Source organism: Hyperolius riggenbachi, chromosome 4 (genome assembly GCF_040937935.1).
Source record: "Hyperolius riggenbachi isolate aHypRig1 chromosome 4, aHypRig1.pri, whole genome shotgun sequence".
NCBI lineage: Eukaryota > Metazoa > Chordata > Amphibia > Anura > Hyperoliidae > Hyperolius > Hyperolius riggenbachi.
In genome coordinates, this window is record NC_090649.1 from 377,366,365 (window position 1) to 377,384,464 (window position 18,100).

Genomic DNA, 18,100 nt, shown 5'->3' on the forward strand with positions numbered 1-18,100 from the left:
TGCAGGCTGAGGTTTGTGCAGGCACTGTGGCTGAAGTCATCCAGTCCGTGGTGAATGGAGCAGATGGATGTGTGTTCTGCTTTGGCCATTCCAAGCTGGGTTAGTGTTGTAATTTCATCTTTAGAATATTTATAGTATACATATTCAAATATTAAGCAATTTTTTTTGGCTACAAAGTAACACTGTAAATAAAACCTTAGTTTATACTTGGAACAGTCCACTTGACCCCACGTTCCACATGCAGAGCATGCATACATAGAGTGCTGGGATGTAGCCTAGCTTTCCTCGTTCTATGCATTGGACATCCAGTCTTCTTGACTAAGTCGCTGCCCACTACTGTTCACCACTAAATCCACCATAATTTGACCTTATTGTGGTTATTTGATGTCACATAACCACACACAACCACAATAAAGCTGAATGACAGCGGTGGATGAAGCAGGGAGCAGCTGAGACTGGAGGTCTGATGGAGGCATAAGCAGTACAGGCCATTGCCTGGAGTGCCATTGGTCCTAGGGGGTGCCATGTTGCTGGATTAAGTCACGCCCCCTGGATGAAGCCACGCCCCGACTAAGCCCCGTCCCCGTGGGTGTTACTATTACTTGCTTTTAATGCATTTGCTTAGCGTAAGTTGCAGGCTGCTGCCACTGTGTCCCTCTGTGCCTTGTACATCCTCCCCCCCCTTTGTGCCTCCTTCTGTCCCTTATGTGCCTCCTTCTGTCTCCTTGTGCCTCCTTGAGTCCCTTGTGCCATGTCTGACCTCCTGTTTATCCTTCTGTATCCCAGTATGCATCCTGTCTCCCCTTGTGCCTCTTTCAGTCCCCCTGTGCCACCTCTGCCTCCTTCTGTCCCCCTGTGCCTCCTTATGTCCCCTTGTGCCTTTCTTTGTCCCCCTGTGCTACCTCTGCCCCCCTATTGCTCCTTCAGTCCCACTTTGCCTCCTTCTGTCTCCATGTGCCTCTTCAGTCCCCATGTGCCACCTCTGTCCCCTGCGCCTTCCTCTGTCCCCATGCCTCCTTCTGTGCCCCTTTGTGCCTTCTGTCTCCCTGTGGCTCTGTCTGTCCCCCTGTGCCTCCTTTTGTCTCCCTGTGCCTCCTTACATACACCTCTGCCTTCTTCTGTCACCCTTTTGTGGCTCCTTCTGTCCCCCTTTGTGCATCCTTCTGTTCCCCTTTGATCCTCCTACTGTCTCCCTGTGCCTCCTTCTGCCCCTTTGTGCTTTTTTCTGTCCCCCATCGTGCCTCTTTCAGTCCCCCTGTGCCTCCGTCTTTTCTCCTGTGCCTCCTTTTGTCCCCCTTTATGCCTCAATCTGTCCCACTTTGTCCCTCCTTCAGTCCCCCTGTGCCTCCCACTGTCCTTTTTTGGGCCTCCTTCTGGCCCTCATGCCATCTTCTGTCCCCCTGTACCTCCCGCTGCCCCTCTGTGGACGTCCTCCTGTGCCTCCTTCTGTCCTCCTTTGTATCTCATTCTGTCCCCCATTGTGCCTCCTTTTGTTGCCCATTGTGCCTCCTTGTGTCTCCATGTGCCTCCTTCGGTCCTCCTTTGTATCTCATTATGTCCTCCATTGTGCCTCCCTTTGTTGCCCATTGTGCCTCCTTATGCTCCCCTGTGTGCCTCCTTCTGTTCCCTTGTGCCTCCTTCGGTCCTCCTTTGTGACTTCTTCTGACCTTTATGCCTCCTTCTGTGCCCCTCTACCTCCCTATGTTGTCCTGTGTTTCTTATTCAGCCCTCCTGTGCCTCCTTCTGTCCCACTTTACATAGTTACATAGTTATTTTGGTTGAAAAAAGACATATGTCCATCGAGTTCAACCAGAGAACAAAGTACAATACCAGCCTGCTCCCTGAAATATCCCTGTTGATCCAGAGGAAGGCGAAAAAACCCTTACAAGGCATGGTCCAATTAGCCCCAAAAGGGAAAAAAATTCCTTCCCCACTCCAGATGGCAATCAGATAAAATCCCTGGATCAACATCATTAGGCATTACCTAGTAATTGTAGCCATGGATGTCTTTCAACGCAAGGAAAGTATCTAAACCCCCTTTAAATGCAGGTATAGAAATTGCCATAACGACTTCCCATGGCAATGCATTCCACATCTTAATCACTCATACTGTAAAGAACCCTTTCCTAAATAAATGGCTAAAATGTTTTTCCTCCATGCGCAGATCGTGTCCTCTAGTCCTTTGAGAAGGCCTAGGGACAAAAAGCTCATCCGCCAAGCTATTATATTGCCCTCTGATGTATTTATACATGCTAATTAGATCCCCTCTAAGGCGTCTTTTCTCTAGACTAAATAAACCCAGTTTATCCAACCTTTCTTGGTAAGTGAGACCTTCCATCCCACGTATTAATTTTGTTGCTCGTCTCTGCACCTGCTCTAAAACTGCAATATCTTTTTTGTAATGTGGCGCCCAGAACTGAATTCCATATGCCAGATGTGGCCTTACTAGAGAGTTAAGGGGCAATATTATGCTAGCATCTCGAGTTTTTATTTCCCTTTTAATGCATCCCAAATGTTGTTAGCTTTAGCTGCAGCGGCTTGGCATTGAGTACGATTATTTAACTTGTTGTCGATGAGTACTCCTAAGTCCTTCTCCAAGTTTGATGTCCCCAACTGTATCCCATTTATTTTGTATGGTGCTAGACCATTGGTACGACCAAAATGCATGACTTTACATTTTTCAACATTGAATTTCATCTGCCATGTATGTGCCCATATAGCCATCCTATCCAGATCCTGTTGCAATATGACACTATCTTCCTGAGAGTTGATGATTCTGCACAATTTTGTATCATCTGCAAAAATAGCAACATTGCTCACTACTGCATCTACTAGGTCATTAATAAATAAATTGAAGAGCACTGGAAGACCCAGTACAGACCCCTGTGGGACCCCACTGCTAACAGTCTCCCATTTTGAGTATGATCCATTGACCACAACTCTTTGTTTTCTGTCCATTAGCCAGTTCCCTATCCATGCACACAGACTCTTCCCCAGTCCTTGCATCCTTAACTTTTGCACCAGACTTTTGTGTGGAACAGTGTCGAAGGCCTTTGCAAAGTCCAAGTACATCACATCTACAGCATTCCCAATATCCACATTAGCGTTCACTACCTCATAAAAGCTGAGCAGGTTAGTCAAACAGGACCTGTCTTTAGTAAACCCATGTTGATGCTGAGAAATAAGATTATTTTCTACTATGAAGTCATGTATAGTATCTCTTAGTAACCCCTCAAATAGTTTGCATACAACTGATGTTAAGCTTACAGGTCTATAATTTCCTGGATCAGATTTTTTGCCCTTCTTAAATAATGGGAAAACTTTGTGCCTCATGAAAGTGGAGCCCTGCCTTTGTGTATTTTCTGGTGAAACACTGCCGCATTGTGTATTTTCTGGTGAAACGCTGCCCACATTGTGTATTTTCTGGTGAAACGCTGCCGCATTGTGTATTTTCTGGTGAAACACTGCTGCATTTTGATTATTTTTTGGTGATACACTGCTGCATTACGATTATTTTCATAGGGGAAGGAGGGACAACGTGCCACAATGGGGGGGGGGGGTGCGCCACAGGGTTTCACGCCTGGAGTGACAAAATGGCTAGAGGCGCCCCTGGGACCCAGCAAGGAAGAGGAGCGCATCGTTTGCAGGAGTAGTTGGAGGGTGGGACTGGCCTAGTCGGGCTAGAGTGGTGGGGGTCAGTTAGGTGACCAGAGTGATGGTGGCACCATTGAGAGACCAGTTTAACAGGGAGATGAATGGGGTTGACCAGCGCTGCACCTGGACCAATGATAGGTTCTGTGTTTGCCGAACTTCTAAAATTATACCACATTAAAGAACCTCTTTTGACCTATTTTCTCAGGTCAAAAGGGGGGAGGGGGGAGAGGCTTACTTTGTTGAAGTGTATGGTAAATTAAATCTGTTCCAGGTTCATGAAATGAGCTGTCCAGTGACAAATAACTACTGTATTTTTCGGACCATAAGACACGCTTTTTCTCCTCCAAAAGTGGGGGGAAAAGTCACTGTGTCTTATGGACCGCATACAGGGAGCCCCCGACTTTCAAGCACCTGCCGGTAAGAATGACCGCCACCCTGTAATGTGCTCTGCCAGGCAGGTGCATAGTAATCTGCAGTAGAAGCAGCACTCACCTGCTATGGAGGTGGAAATCAGTTGATAAAACTTTTCAGTCTTCTGCTTTAACTCAAAAATATGCAGTAAACGTCACTGAGTCATTATTACTTGTCTTGTGAGAAATGCAGAACTCATTGTGATTTGTTTATTTTTATTACACTTGGCTTTGTGCAGGAAAGTCATATACCATGATGGGCAGAGATGACTCCATGCAGAATCTTGGCATCATACCATGTGCTATCTCCTGGCTCTTTAAATTGGTAAATGAACGGAAGGAAAAAACAGGAGCCCGCTTCTCGGTAAGAGTGTCAGCTGTAGAAGTGTGGGGCAAAGAAGAAAACCTGAGGGACCTGCTGTCAGAAGTGGCTACAGGAAGTCTACAAGATGGTCAGTCACCAGGAGTCTATTTATGTGAAGATCCAATATGTGGAATGCAGGTAAGCCTAAACCCTTTGAAGTGTACCTGAGCGCTGGATGTCTTATAAAATACAAACTGCTTGTATGTTGGTCAAGAAAATCAAGACAGAAAATCAGATATTAGTCCATATGAGTGGTTCTTACAGGGGAAAGCTAATTCTGCCAGGCACATAAGACTAATGTGACATAATCCTGACTGGTTCAGCCACACGCGTTTTCCTGGTTCCTTTATAACAATATTCCAGTAGTACATGCAGTGCATACTACTTGCAAATCTATGTCCGCTGAGCACTGAAATGAATAGATGAAGATTGAGGCTTCAGCTCCTATAATTGTTCCTCATGTACATTTCCATGCCTGAGCTTGTTTTCATATCCAAGGACATGTACAGTAGCCTCCCATTTTTGCAAGACTAGTTATTAAAAGCAGTATTACTATGTCAAAGAGCTTCAGGACATGATTTTAGGAGCAATCTGAAACATGGACTTAACTGGAGTGGCTAAAAACTCTGCATTTGATGGAGTGTTGCAGTCATAGTTACATAGTTACATAGTTATTTTGGTTGAAAAAAGACATACGTCCATCGAGTTCAACCAGTATGTTTCGTTCATTTGGCTTAAAGTACATATTATTTACAAAGTCAGTGGAAACACATTTCAGCCAAAGTATAAATTACCATTAATTAAAGTAATACACCAAGAGTATGGTATTTAGTGGTATCAGAATCAAGTAGTTGAATGTATTTCACAGTTGAGTGTATTGTTTCACAGGTGAACTACAAGTGCTTTGTCTAGCAGCTTTATTCAATGATTTGAGTAGAGCACTGTAGAATAGATTGTTAAAGTGTACCAGAGGCGGCCTGAATAAAAAAAACAAAAATTTACATGCCTCCATAGGTAGAGGGAATCCTCTGGATAGTCCATCGGCTTTCTGTGTCTTCTTCACCCCCACTGTTGCCACTTTTGGACCCTTGGAACATATCCAACAAGAGCTAAATGGATATGCTATCGGGCCGTGCTCCTCCTCATGAACTAACATGGCCGTACTGTGCCTGCACGAGTACGGTTGTGACTGCGCAGTAAGCCAAGGCCACTAGACCATGAGTGGCTCTGTGCTACTGCACAGGCGTGGCGTACTCACACAGGCACAGTACAGACACCCTCATGCATGAAGAGCAGTGCAGATATGAACTTCCAGAGGGTCCTGGCCAGCAGCGGTGGTCTGGAGGTGGACTTGAGAAGCCTTTGGAAGATCCATGGTACGTATTTTTTATTCATACGCCTCGAGTTCTCTTTTAAAGAAGCCAGAGTCAACGTGTAACAAAGATTTTTGACTTACCCGGGGCTTCCTCCAGCCCCATAAGCACGTCTGAATCCCTTGCCATTCTCCAGCGTGCCTCTGTTTAGCGGCAATCAGCCCCGGTAACTGGCTCAGTCTCGTCATTCGGGGTCTTCTGCACATGTGTTGTCCACACATGCGCAGAAGCCCCGGACTGATGTGACTGAGCCTGTTACTGTGGCTGATTGCCGCTGAATGGGAGGCATGCTGGAGGACGACGATGGACTCCAACGTGCTTATGTGGCTGGAGGAAGCACCGGGTAAGTAAAAAATCTTTCTTACACACCGTCTCTGGGACACTTTTAGCCTTTATAACTTGCTTATGCTGAGAACACAAGAGTGAAATAACATGCTATTGATATTTAACATTTGGATAAGTTGTAGTTCAGTAGACGATGTTCAGAGATGGATTGATGGATTGTTTCAATGTGATGTAATTACTTCTTTAGGTTTATATCTTAAAGATGAGTTATTCCATGCAGACATTCTGGTAAATTGTATACTGATAATTGGTACACTGCTCAGTGATGTTGTCATCTATGATCTATGTTAGGCAATGTATGAGTAACTCTTCTACACTAACTTGGGATTGTCAGAATTATATAAGCAAAAGATAAACTATGAGGGACGACATCTGGAAAGTAACAGCCATTTTCAATGAATCCATTAAGGAAAGATTTATTTTATGTTAGACTCTGTGGGCTTCAAAAGGGTAATATTGCCATGCGCTTTTTCTGCACGGCAATATTACGGCTGCTACATGTTACAAGCCCTATGGCCCATATGCAATTAGCATTTTCAGAGACAATTTTTCATCTTCTCTTTAAAACAACTTTCGAACACTTTGCAGCGGAAAAAGTACCAAAAAGTTGGCGAAACAGCACTAACAAAACTATTTTGAGTATTTTCTTGCTTGCTGATGGTTTAAAAGGCATTTTATTGACAAGCCGAGAAAATATCACCTAGGTGAAAATGTGAATTGCAAATAGGCCACTGTATCTTCTGATTATCTCTCTATATATTTACAGTAGCAATAACAAGTATGTGAACACTTTGGAATTATATGGCTTTCTGCACAAATTGGTCATAAAATGTGATCTGATCTTCATCTAAGTCACAGCAATAGACAATTACAGCCTGCTTAAACTTATACCACACAAATAATTAAATGTTTCCATGTTTTTATTGAACATGCCATGTAAACATTCACAGTGCAGGTGAAAAAAGGCATATGAACCCTTGGATTCAATAACTGATTGAACCTCCTTTGGCAGCAATAACTTCAAACGTTTCCTATAGTTGCAGATCAGACGTGCACAACGGTCTGGAGTAGTTGCTGACCATTCTTCTTTACAGAACTGTTGCAGTTCAGCAATATTCTTGGGATGTCTGGTGTAAATCACTTTCTCGAGGTCATGCCGCAGCATCTCAATTGGGTTGAGGTCAGGATTCTTACTGGGCCACTCCAGAAGGTGTATTTTCTCCTGTTTAAGCCATTCTGTTGTTGATTTACTTCGGGTCGTTGTCCTGGTGCAACACCCAACTTCTGCTGTGCTTCAGCTGGTGGACAGATGGCCTTAAGTTCTCCTGAAAAATGTCTTGATAAACTTGGAAATTCAGTTTACCTTTGATGATAGCAATCCATCCAGGCCCTGACGCAGCAAAGCTGCCCCAAACCATGGTGCCCCCCCCACCATACTTTACAGTTGAGTTGGATGAGGTTTTGATGTTGGTGCGCTGTGCCTTTTTTTTTTCCACACATAGTGTTGTGTGTTTCTTCCAAACAACTCAACTTTGGTTTCATCTGTCCACAGAATATTTTGCCAGTGCAGCTGTGGAACATCCAGGAGCTTTTTTTGCAAACTTTAAACCTGCAGCAATGTTTTCTTTTTTGGACAGCAGTGGCTTCCTCTGTGGCATCCTCCCATGAACTCCATTCTTGTTTAGTGTTTTACGTATCATAGAGTCGCTAACAGGGATGTCAGCATATGCCAGAGACTTTTGTAGGTCCTTAGCTGACGCTCTAGAATTCTTCTTCACCTCATTTAGCATTCAGTACTGCGCTCTTGCAGTCATCTTTACAGGATGGCCACTCCTAGTGAGAGTAGCAGCAGTGCTGAACTTTCTCCATTTAAAGACAGTTTGTCTTCCATGGACTGATGAGCAACAAGGCTTTTGGAGATACTTTTAAAACCCTTTCCAGCTTTATGCAAATCAACAATTCTTACCATATTTTTCAGACTATAAGACGCTCCGCACCATAAGACGCCCCCAGGTTTAGAGGGAAAAAAATCTGGAAAAAAAGAATATACTAAACCAGGAGCATCCATGCTGCAGGGGTGTCTGGTGTACCTAAGCTACACTGTCCAGTCTCTGCAAATAAGTAAACAATAGTTAACACAGTCTGAGTAATGTAAATGAGATATGCAATCAAAATTGAACATTTATGGCAGCCTTAAGCAGTAAAGTGCAACATGCAATGTGATGGCATGATGCATAGCCCTCATTTATAATAACTGCAAACATTTACATAGAAATACGTGCCCAGGAAAGCTTTAGACAGTTGGCTAAATGATGAAAACGTACCCAGTGTAAAGAGGAAAAAAAAGCAGTGAGGAAAACAGACCACACAACCAAGGGTTAACAGTGGAAGCTGCAGAGACAAGCAGAGCAAATAGAAAGTGAAAGTAACAAGCCGTGCTGCAGAGACGGACCAAGTACTGTGCAGTGAGGAGAAGGAAAGTGCAGAGAGGATTGAGGATCACTAGAGGCTTACCCGGAGCACATGGAATGTGAAAATTACATGCCTGGCTTAATGGCAAACAGATTACAGTGCACAGCGTGCAGTGAGGAAGAGGAAAGTGCAGAGAGGATCGAGGCTCACCAGAGGCTTACCCGGACCACATGGAATGCGAAAATTACATGTCGGGCTGAGCAGCAGACATATTATTGTGCAGTGAGTAGAGTAAGAAGGTAACTGCACACCAGAAAGAGGCTCAACCATAGGATTACTGAGGTACTGGTAAATGTCCATTGCCGGAGTTTCTATGGGCGGGATTACAGCAGCGTGACTGATACTTCTGTACACCAATCACGCTGATACTCAGAAGCCTGCATGATTCTAATAGGTCCAGATATCCCTTTGGGTGGGCTCATCTCTGCATGTGGTTAGCTGCAGACCCCAGGTTTGTCCCCGGCTTCTTCCACCGCTGCTGCTGCTGTGCGGCAAGGGAGCTTGTGTTTGGGGTTACAGAGCAGCATTTGGACTATAAGACGCACTGACTTTTTCTCCCCACTTTTGGGGGAGAAAAAGTGCGTCTTATAGTCCGAAAAATACGGTAATTGTAGGTCTTCTGAGAGCTCTTTTGTGCGAGGCATCATTCACATCAGGCAAAGCTTCTTGGGAAAAGCAAAACCAAAACTGGTGTGTGCTTTTTGTTTTATAGGGCGGAGCAGCTGTAACCAACACCTCCAATATAATGTCATTGATTGGACTCCAGCTGGCTGACACCTCACTCCAATTAGCTCTTGGAGATGTCATTAGTCTAGGGTTTCAGATACTTTTTCACCTGCCCTGTGAATGTTTACATGGTGTGTTTAATAAAAAACATGGAAACATTTAATCATTTGTGTGGTATTAGTTTAAGCAGACTGTGATTGTCTATTGTTGTGACTGATGAAGATCAGATCACATTTTATGACCAATTTGTGTAGAAATTCATATAATTCCAAGGGGTTCACATACTTTTTATTGCTACTGTATATAAATCTCTACCTCATTTATTTAACCACTTCCAAACCCAGGTAATTGAAATCTATCCCTGTTTGGATCCCTGCCAAGGCGCAGATTTCAATCATTCATAAATGTGACCTCTCCTAATGACCTCCTCTAATGACAGTTGAGCTCCTTATGCCAGTCAGGACTCAATTTCATTGGCTCCTGATACTGCGAACACTATGAGCAAATCGCAGCTTAAAGATTTGAGTACAGCTTGAGAAGGGAAAAAATGGCTCTTATCCTTAAGGGGCCCGAGTTGTGGTGTCCACAAAGCGTTAGGTTTCCACTAGAGGTTATTCAGGGCGATTCTCTGCACATGAATTTGGCCGAGGTATTGCAGACTTTTGAAATCAATAGGCTGCTTCTGACTTCATGTACGGGGAAAAACGGATGGTCTGCAGCATTTTTTGCATTACACATGGAAATTGCCATAGCTGTGCATGGCATGGCTAGAGATACCAAGGACTTTTAACTTGAAACATAAGGTTTGTGAAGATGTAGTACTTTTAAAACTGCAGTCCAACTTCAGGATTTCTATTTCCCTGGTCTCTCTCTCTCCAGTACTGTAACATATGTCTACTAAACTTGGTTAGTATCCATTATTTACAGTGCAATAACATGTCCACATGGAGCACACTCAAATGTTACTCTATGTTGTTGTTGTTTTTTTTTATTAATTGACTAGTTCCCTGGGAGTAGAGATTTCGGCGAACCCCTCACCCTGTACTACTTCCAGGTCGCTATGACCCGGAGTAGTACGGCTGCGCTGGGCCTGCGGTGCGCATCCTTGATCACGCGCCTGTTGCCGGGCACTTTCTGCGTATGTGCGTGACGTCATGAGTGATGTCACGCTCATGTGCAGAGAGTGCCTGGCAACAGGCGCGCGATCAAAGACACGCACCGCCGGCCCAGTGCAGCCGGACTACTACGGGTCTTAGCGACCCGGAAGTAGTAGCGGCCCATAGAGATTCGCAGGCGAACGGTTCGCCAACATCTCTACCTGGGAGAACCATGCCTCTCTCTACAGGCCTCTTCCTTTTTTTCTGAGAGGGAATGAATAACAGGTCTGTTAAGTACCCCTAAGGAGTCCTGTTTGGCAGGAGTGGTGAGGGCAACTCAGCCAAATCCCCTCCCACTGAGGATGACAGGAGGACTGGGAGCAGCAGTATATGACATATGACCACTCTGCATATATTTAAGAAGCTTAGGCAATACTGTGCCTGATTCACTAGTGGAGGTTACTGAAAGGTTAGTTTCTTAACAGTTCTTTGATTTCGGCCTCAGTCATCCACAATGAATATTTTTTTCTAATAAACTCAAACTGTACTGGAGTTAATTATTTTTTTAACAATTTTTTATTTGTCAAACAAGAATTTTTAAAACAGAATTAATGCAAAAAGCATTTAAGGAAAGACATAAAACAACAACCATGTTGAAAGTGCAACAGTATTGGCAAACTCGGATAGGTAACTAGTGCCACTTATAGATGATAGATCAAAATGAGTATTCCAACAGTTTAATGGTAAGAAAGAGAACGTGCCTTGGCCGTCTCCCAGTAGTATAACAAACCTAAGACCAAGAAAAGATGGAAGTAATTATAATTTGAATATCAGGTATATCTAAGATGGGGTTGTCAAAATAAAGTTAACTGTACTAAGAGTGGGTGTCTGTGGCATTGTTTAGCATGACTGATTTGGTTGTGGGTCAGCAATGGTCTGGGAGGCATATCCATGGAGGGATGCACAGATGTCTTCAGGTTAGACAATGGCACCATGACTGCCATTAGGCATTGGGTCCTGGCTTCCTCCGAGTATATGACAATGCCTGGCCTCATGTGGTAAATTGTATGCATTTTCTGGAGGTGGAAAGAATTCATGCCATTCACTGTCCCTCACACTTACCTGGCCTTAAAGGGACTCCGAGCAGTGCAGAAACTATGGAAAGATGCATATCATTTTAAAGCTCTCTTTCTCCTCTTTCCAAAGATATATAAACCGCCGCCATATGCCTTTTAGTTTTCACTATTTTCGCGATTGAAATTGCCGCGGCCGCGATTTCAATCGCGAAAATAAAGAAAACTAAAAGGCGTAGAGCGACAATTTAGGTGTCGCCAGAAAGAGGAGAAAGAGAGCTTTAAAATGATATCCATCTTTCCATAGTTACTTGTATTACACAGGACGACACTTTCCCCAGTGTCAGCAGCTCCATTCAGCAGAAAAAGTCGGCCTGTGTAATACAATGTAACTATGGAAAGATGGATATCATTTTAAAGCTCTCTTTCTCCTCTTTCTGGCGACACCTAAATCGTTGCCCTACGCCTTTTAGTTTTCTTTATTTTCACGATTGAAATTGCGGCCGCGGCAATTTCAATCGCGAAAATAGCTAAAACTAAAAGGCGTAGGGCACCGGTTTATATATCATTGGAAAGAGGAGAAAGAGAGCTTTAAAATGATATGCATCTTTCCATAGTTTCTGCACTGCTCTGAGTCCCTTTAATCCAATAAACACCTCTGATTGAACCTCTCAGATTGAACCACAGGGCTCAGTGATACCCTGGTCCAGATCTGGGAGAAGATCCCTCAGAACAACACCCATTGTCTCTTTAGGCGCATGTGCCAACATTGTCAGGCATGCATAGAAGCACTTGGGGGCTATACAAACTAGAGACCTGCAGCAGGTGCGGGTCGGGTGCGGGTATGAAAAAGTGGACCCGCGCAGGCCTCTAATACAAACCACTAAGTACAATTTTGATTTGCTGCAATGAAAGCTTGGCAAAATGATCTAGCCTGCCGCATCATTTTTTCACTTTGTTTTGTGGAGTGTAGGTTTATATCAGTTTCATTTCCATCAAATGATGTGGCATCCTTTCACTTCTAACACATAACCCAGTCCATATCAGTATAGATATACACCCTGATTTATTTTCCCATTGAGAAGAGCTTTCAAAGTTTTCTTTTATTTATTTATTTTACCAGTGTACATGTCTGTACATATGAAGGAGGACAGGCATCTAAATGGAAACCTTGTTTCATAACAACCAATACACTCATGCAACTACTGGCAAAAGAAACATGCTTGAGAAATTACTGTACATGCTTATCATTTATTTGTTTTTTTCACATTTTATTAGAAGCGTGAATATAAAATATGCTGTTAGGTTTTATGCAAAGCCGATTTTCAGTGTTTAAATTTAATGGCAGTGTAGATTATGATGATAAATAGGGAATCTGTGCAATGAAGCTTTTTGCTTTCCTAGTTATTAATTGATTAATAGTTATGATGTATTCATTTTGCTTAGGCTAAGTGCAGACACGCTTCCTGCAGTGTTATTCAACATATTTGAGCTGCAGGAGACACTAGTTTAGATCTGTTCTTAGGCCTGAAACACACCAGAGGAGTTTTTCTGAGCGTTTTGAGTTTTTAAATCTGCTGCTAATGTTATCCTATGTGTCTGTGCACACTGGAGCAATGAGGTTTTGTAAAAAACCCCATAGCATTACATTGGGAAGAGCTTTTAGAGGTTTCAAAACCTCTTCCCAATGTAATGCTATGGGGTTTTTTACAAAACCTCATTGCTCCAGTGTGCACAGACACATAGGATAACATTAGCAGCAGATTTAAAAACTCAAAACGCTCAGAAAAACTCCTCTGGTGTGTTTCAGGCCTAAGTCTATATTTGGCCCATATCTGTTGTGGTCTGCTGATGGCACTCTTAAAAGTAGGTAGTGCAGGTCACAGTGGTAGTTGATATAGGACCTTGATGTCTTTGATAGGTTTAGTACTATATGAAACTGAGTCTTTATTCCACATATAGTTGCTAAAGAAATACACTGCTGTGTTTTTTGTTCAGTTTACCCATATCTAATTAGCTCCCAATTGTCTAATTAGTTCCTAACAGCAGCTGTGAATAAACTGCAGGAGCACCACACAGCTCTCTACACCTACAGTAAACAATGAGGCTTAACCCTTTCAGTGCTCCCTGCAAAGCAATACCAAGTTCTAAACTTAATTTTTTTTCTAGGACTTAAATTGAAATAAAGAACTTTTTTTTGTCTATAAAGATTATCATGCTGGGGCTAATCTTTTAGAGCAGAGAGGAAATTCTGTGTTCAGTTCCACTTTAAACCACTGGCACAGAAAGGTTGTAAGCCCTCTCACTATCTAGCAGAAAGTAAAAAACTGGCACTGCAAAAAGTTCAGACGTTTGATTGTCAGGTCAAAAATGTTGTACAATTTTTGTTGTATACTATAGTACTATAGTAAATCAGAATCAATTTTATTGGGCCAAATACAATTGAACTTACAAGGAATTTGACTTGGCAGTTGCTTAATGGATACAGAAAAAAAAACAAAAAACAATACAATGGCAGACAGTGCAGATATTACAAGTCGATGACAGCATATTATAAGTTGAAGTGGTAATAAATAGGATTAGAAGCCTTCATTTTCAGTTCTGTGCCGTAATGCTTTCAAGTCCTAGCAGTACTAGCGTGGTTCTGCAATAAGCATGGCCTGGAAGTTTTTGTTGCCACTGACTGGTATCTGACTCCTGAAGGCATAAGCTGGTAGATGTAGTAAGCAGGGTGGGAGGGGTCAGAGGCAATCTAGGTTGTTCTCTTTCTGCACCTGCTAGCATAAATATCCTGCAGCAGAGGTAAGCTGCAGCCAATCTGCTGATTGGATGCTGTGCTGCATTCTCACCTTTTCTCATATGGAGTATGAGCTGACCCAAACAGTCATAGATTATGTCATGATGGTTTCGATGATCACAGTATAATTGCACCATTCATTTCTGTGGTAGGCCAAACCTTTTCACCTGCTGTAGGTGTAACATGCTCTGTTGCTCTTTTTATTTAATAATAGTGGAAGTATTGTATCCCAGTTTAAGTTATTGAAAATGATGGACCCAGGACATTTGAATGTTTGTCACTGTAGATCTATTTATGATTGAAGGAGGTCCTGGGGGAGTTCTAAAATGTTTCTTTTCAGGCTTTATCAATGTAAACCTTTCACAACTCTGCTATACAGTGGCAGAAAAAATCAACACGACCTTCAACATAATGCAAAGCCTTCCTTTTGAGGGTATAGAAATTCACATTATTTCTTTTCAATTTAAATCTTTTTTTTTTTAAACTCCATTAACCTCTTAAGTACCACAGGCTTACACCCCCCTAGTGACCAGGCCATTTTTTATAATTCAGCACTCTGCAGCTTTAAAGCAGACCTGATCTCAGAAGGTCCTCTCTGCTCTAAAAGATACGCAACAGCATTATAACCTTTAAACAAAAAAACATTTCTTTGTTACAGCTGATAGAAATCCTAAAATAAATCTGCACTGCTTCTACTTCACGATTCATGGAAGCAGACATATTGATAGCAGGCTGTGCTTTCAAGTGAACTTATCTGCCATCTCTGCCATGGCAGTCATGTGACACAGGGGAGAGATCAAATAACAACTTGTGATTAGACACAAATAAGGGGGAATTAAACAGGCTAAACTCTCTAAATAGATACAGGGTGCATTTCTCTATGTTTTATTTCTGTCCTGCGCAAGAGTTCAGGTCCACTTTAACAGTTAATTGCTTAGCCATCCAATTTAGCAGCCAAATTAATCTTACCTCCTTTTTTTTCCCACCAACAGAGCTTTTTGTTGTTAGATCTGATTGCTGCTGCAATGTTTGTTTGTTTTTTTTATTAATTTAAATAATTTTTTTTTAATAAAATAACCTATTTATTTTTCATTTCCTCCCTCCCCCCGAAATCCCACCATGTCAATCACCTCTCATAGGCATCAGCCTATGAGAGGGATTAGATTGCATGCCACTCCTGCGGAAAACTGAGTGACAGAGCTGTACAAATCAAAACACTGTTGTTTCTTTTTCTAACAGCCTGCCAGCTCCGATTGCGGCTGGCAGGCTGTTTATTGATGGCCGCTGATATCTTTGTAGGGAATACGTGCGCATGCGCCCATGCATTCCCTGGTAATCTATGTCCCCAGGACCTGACGCCAATTGGCGTAAGACGGTCCTGGCGGCGCCACCCTCCCACCGCCCATTGGCATTAGGTGATCAGGAAGGAGTGAAAAAAAATCTGCATTTTTTTTTTTAATTAATTTATTATTTTATTTATGTATTAATTTATCATTTTCTCCATTTCCAGCTACAGAACCAGAGTGAATTGAGGGCACCCACAGCTGAGAAAGCCGCCTTCTTCCTGGATGCCGCCATTGCCTCTCGCAAAAGTAGCCAACGGGACTGCGATGAGGATGATCACAGAAATTCCCACATGCTCTTCACTTTGCACATTTACCAGTATCGGATGGAGAAGAGTGGAAAAGGAGGCAGTAAGCATTCATTCATTTCACTTCTGTTTTTAAGACTTAAATCTGTCCAATACAATTCTGTACACTGAACAATCTGCAGTGTGTTAGTCAAATGCATCACTAGTTTTATCACACACAATGGGGCAGATTTATCAATAGTGTCTGAGAGAAAGCTTAAAAAGAATAGGAACCAAATATATGGCTGTTTTAATGTTACTGGAAGAGTTAATAATCAAATTTCCACTTCATTCAGAAGCTAACTGATAAAATTGCCATTGCCATAGACAAAATGCTCAGATTGTGTTGAGCTGTAAATAAAGGGGTAGCTGAGAAGCTTCCCCTTTATCTGGGAAGGGGATGGGGGGACAGGGAAATTTCTCTGTTTAGTTTGCTACACAAATATTTAGTTAGAAGCAAGTTGGATTAAATATTAACACTGGTAAAGTTTCGTCGCCGCTACAATAGCTTTCCCTTTGATATTACAGGCAGTCTTGGAGAACGATCCCCTGATTCTCTGTATTGTTCTTCATCTGAGTCTATCTATGTACTGTATTGTTTCAGTTTATAATGTAGCCTCAGTCTGTTGCTGAGGTTCACAACTGCAACACGATTGTATTTTACTTCAAGGGGTTCTTTGACCTATAAAAAAAAAATCACTCACCTGGGGCTTCGACCGCCCCCTGCAGATGTCCTGTCCCGCGCTGTTACTCAAGGATACTCATGTCCCCCGGAGCGGGTCACTTTCCCATTTTTTGTCTAACTAGACGAACGCCACTGCAGTACGAGAAATCTTCATACTGCGAAGATGCCCGCGGCCACAGATGCGCTGGCGCAGTGGCATTTGTGTAGTTAGATGAAGAATGGGAAAGTGACCCACTCTGGGGGACATGGGGATCTTTGAGTGATGGCGTGGGACAGGGCATCTGCAGGGGGCTGGTAGAAGCCCCAGGTAAGTAATTTTTTTTTTTAAATAGATTAAGGAACCCCCTTTAAAGCGGACCTGAACTCAGAACGTCCTTTCTGCTCTAAAAGATATGCAACAGCATAATAACCTTTAAACAAAAACATTTGTTTGTTACAGCTGATACAAATCCAAATTCTAAAATCTCTACCATAGCAGTCATGTGACACAGGGGCGAGATCAAATTACAACTTGTGATTAGAGACAAACAAAGGGGCATTAGACAGGCTGAACTCTTTACATACATACAGGGTGCATTTCTCTGTTTTCCTTCTGTCCTGTGCAAGAGACCAGGCCCACTTTAATAAATAATCAATAAAAATATTGGGGGAAAAAAAAGGAATGGAAAAAGAGCCTTCAGCAGTACAGTGCAGTTTTGAACTAGTCAGCACTAGCTATTCTATGTATTTTTTTACTATAGGTTTTAGATGGGCTTTAAAGGTTTAAATCTGCTGGTATTATATCAATGCCTATAGGGGTATAACAATGTAAATGTTTTTACTACAGCAGTTCTTTAACAGGTAGACAATTTTCCTATCTCTTGACAGTGTCGGGAGGTCGCAGTCGATTGCATCTCATTGATTTGGGAAGCTGTGTAAAGGTGCAAAGCAAGAATAGAGATGGAAATACAGGCTTCTGCCTGTCCTTGTCAGCTCTTGGCAATGTCATCCTTGCACTAGTCAATGGCAGCAAACATATACCGTACAAGTAAGTATTTTAAAAAGGAACTCTCTCTATCCCTGCTTGTATTTAAAAAGATTAAAAAATTGATTATTCAAATCTGAAAGATTACTAAGATGCCCACGTATATTTTGGAAGCTATTTTATATAGAAAAGTGACTTTTTAAAAAGTATATCGACATATAATAAAAGCAGACAGTTAACAACCAAAGAAGATGGGGGGGATTTTTAAAAAATCTTTATTTGGAAGCAGTCTGATCATTATACTGAATGTGATCAGACATAAAGTATTTGACTTGAACATATTTTTTAAAATACCATGATCAGTCAGAGTGTTAAAACCACTGACACATATGGTGGATACCATTGAATATCTCATTACAATGGCACCTCTCAAGAGGTAAGATATATTAGGTAGGTAGTGAGCATTCAGATCTTGAAAGGGATATGCTGGGAGCAGTAGAAAGGGTAGGC

At 42.4% G+C, this 18,100-nt stretch overlaps 1 protein-coding gene across 5 annotated transcripts in view; it reads left to right on the plus strand.

Annotated features, from left to right (window-relative positions):
• The window catches only part of KIF26B (kinesin family member 26B), a 568,793-nt gene that overhangs the window by 453,831 nt on the left and 96,862 nt on the right, over window positions 1–18,100 (plus strand). For all 5 annotated transcript variants that reach the window (XM_068232060.1, XM_068232061.1, XM_068232062.1 and 2 more), the window contains 4 exons: window positions 6–99; window positions 4,304–4,566; window positions 15,822–16,005; window positions 17,494–17,653. In XM_068232060.1, coding sequence (XP_068088161.1) covers window positions 6–99; window positions 4,304–4,566; window positions 15,822–16,005; window positions 17,494–17,653 — 701 coding nt within the window. The remainder of the gene's footprint in view (window positions 1–5; window positions 100–4,303; window positions 4,567–15,821; window positions 16,006–17,493; window positions 17,654–18,100) is intronic.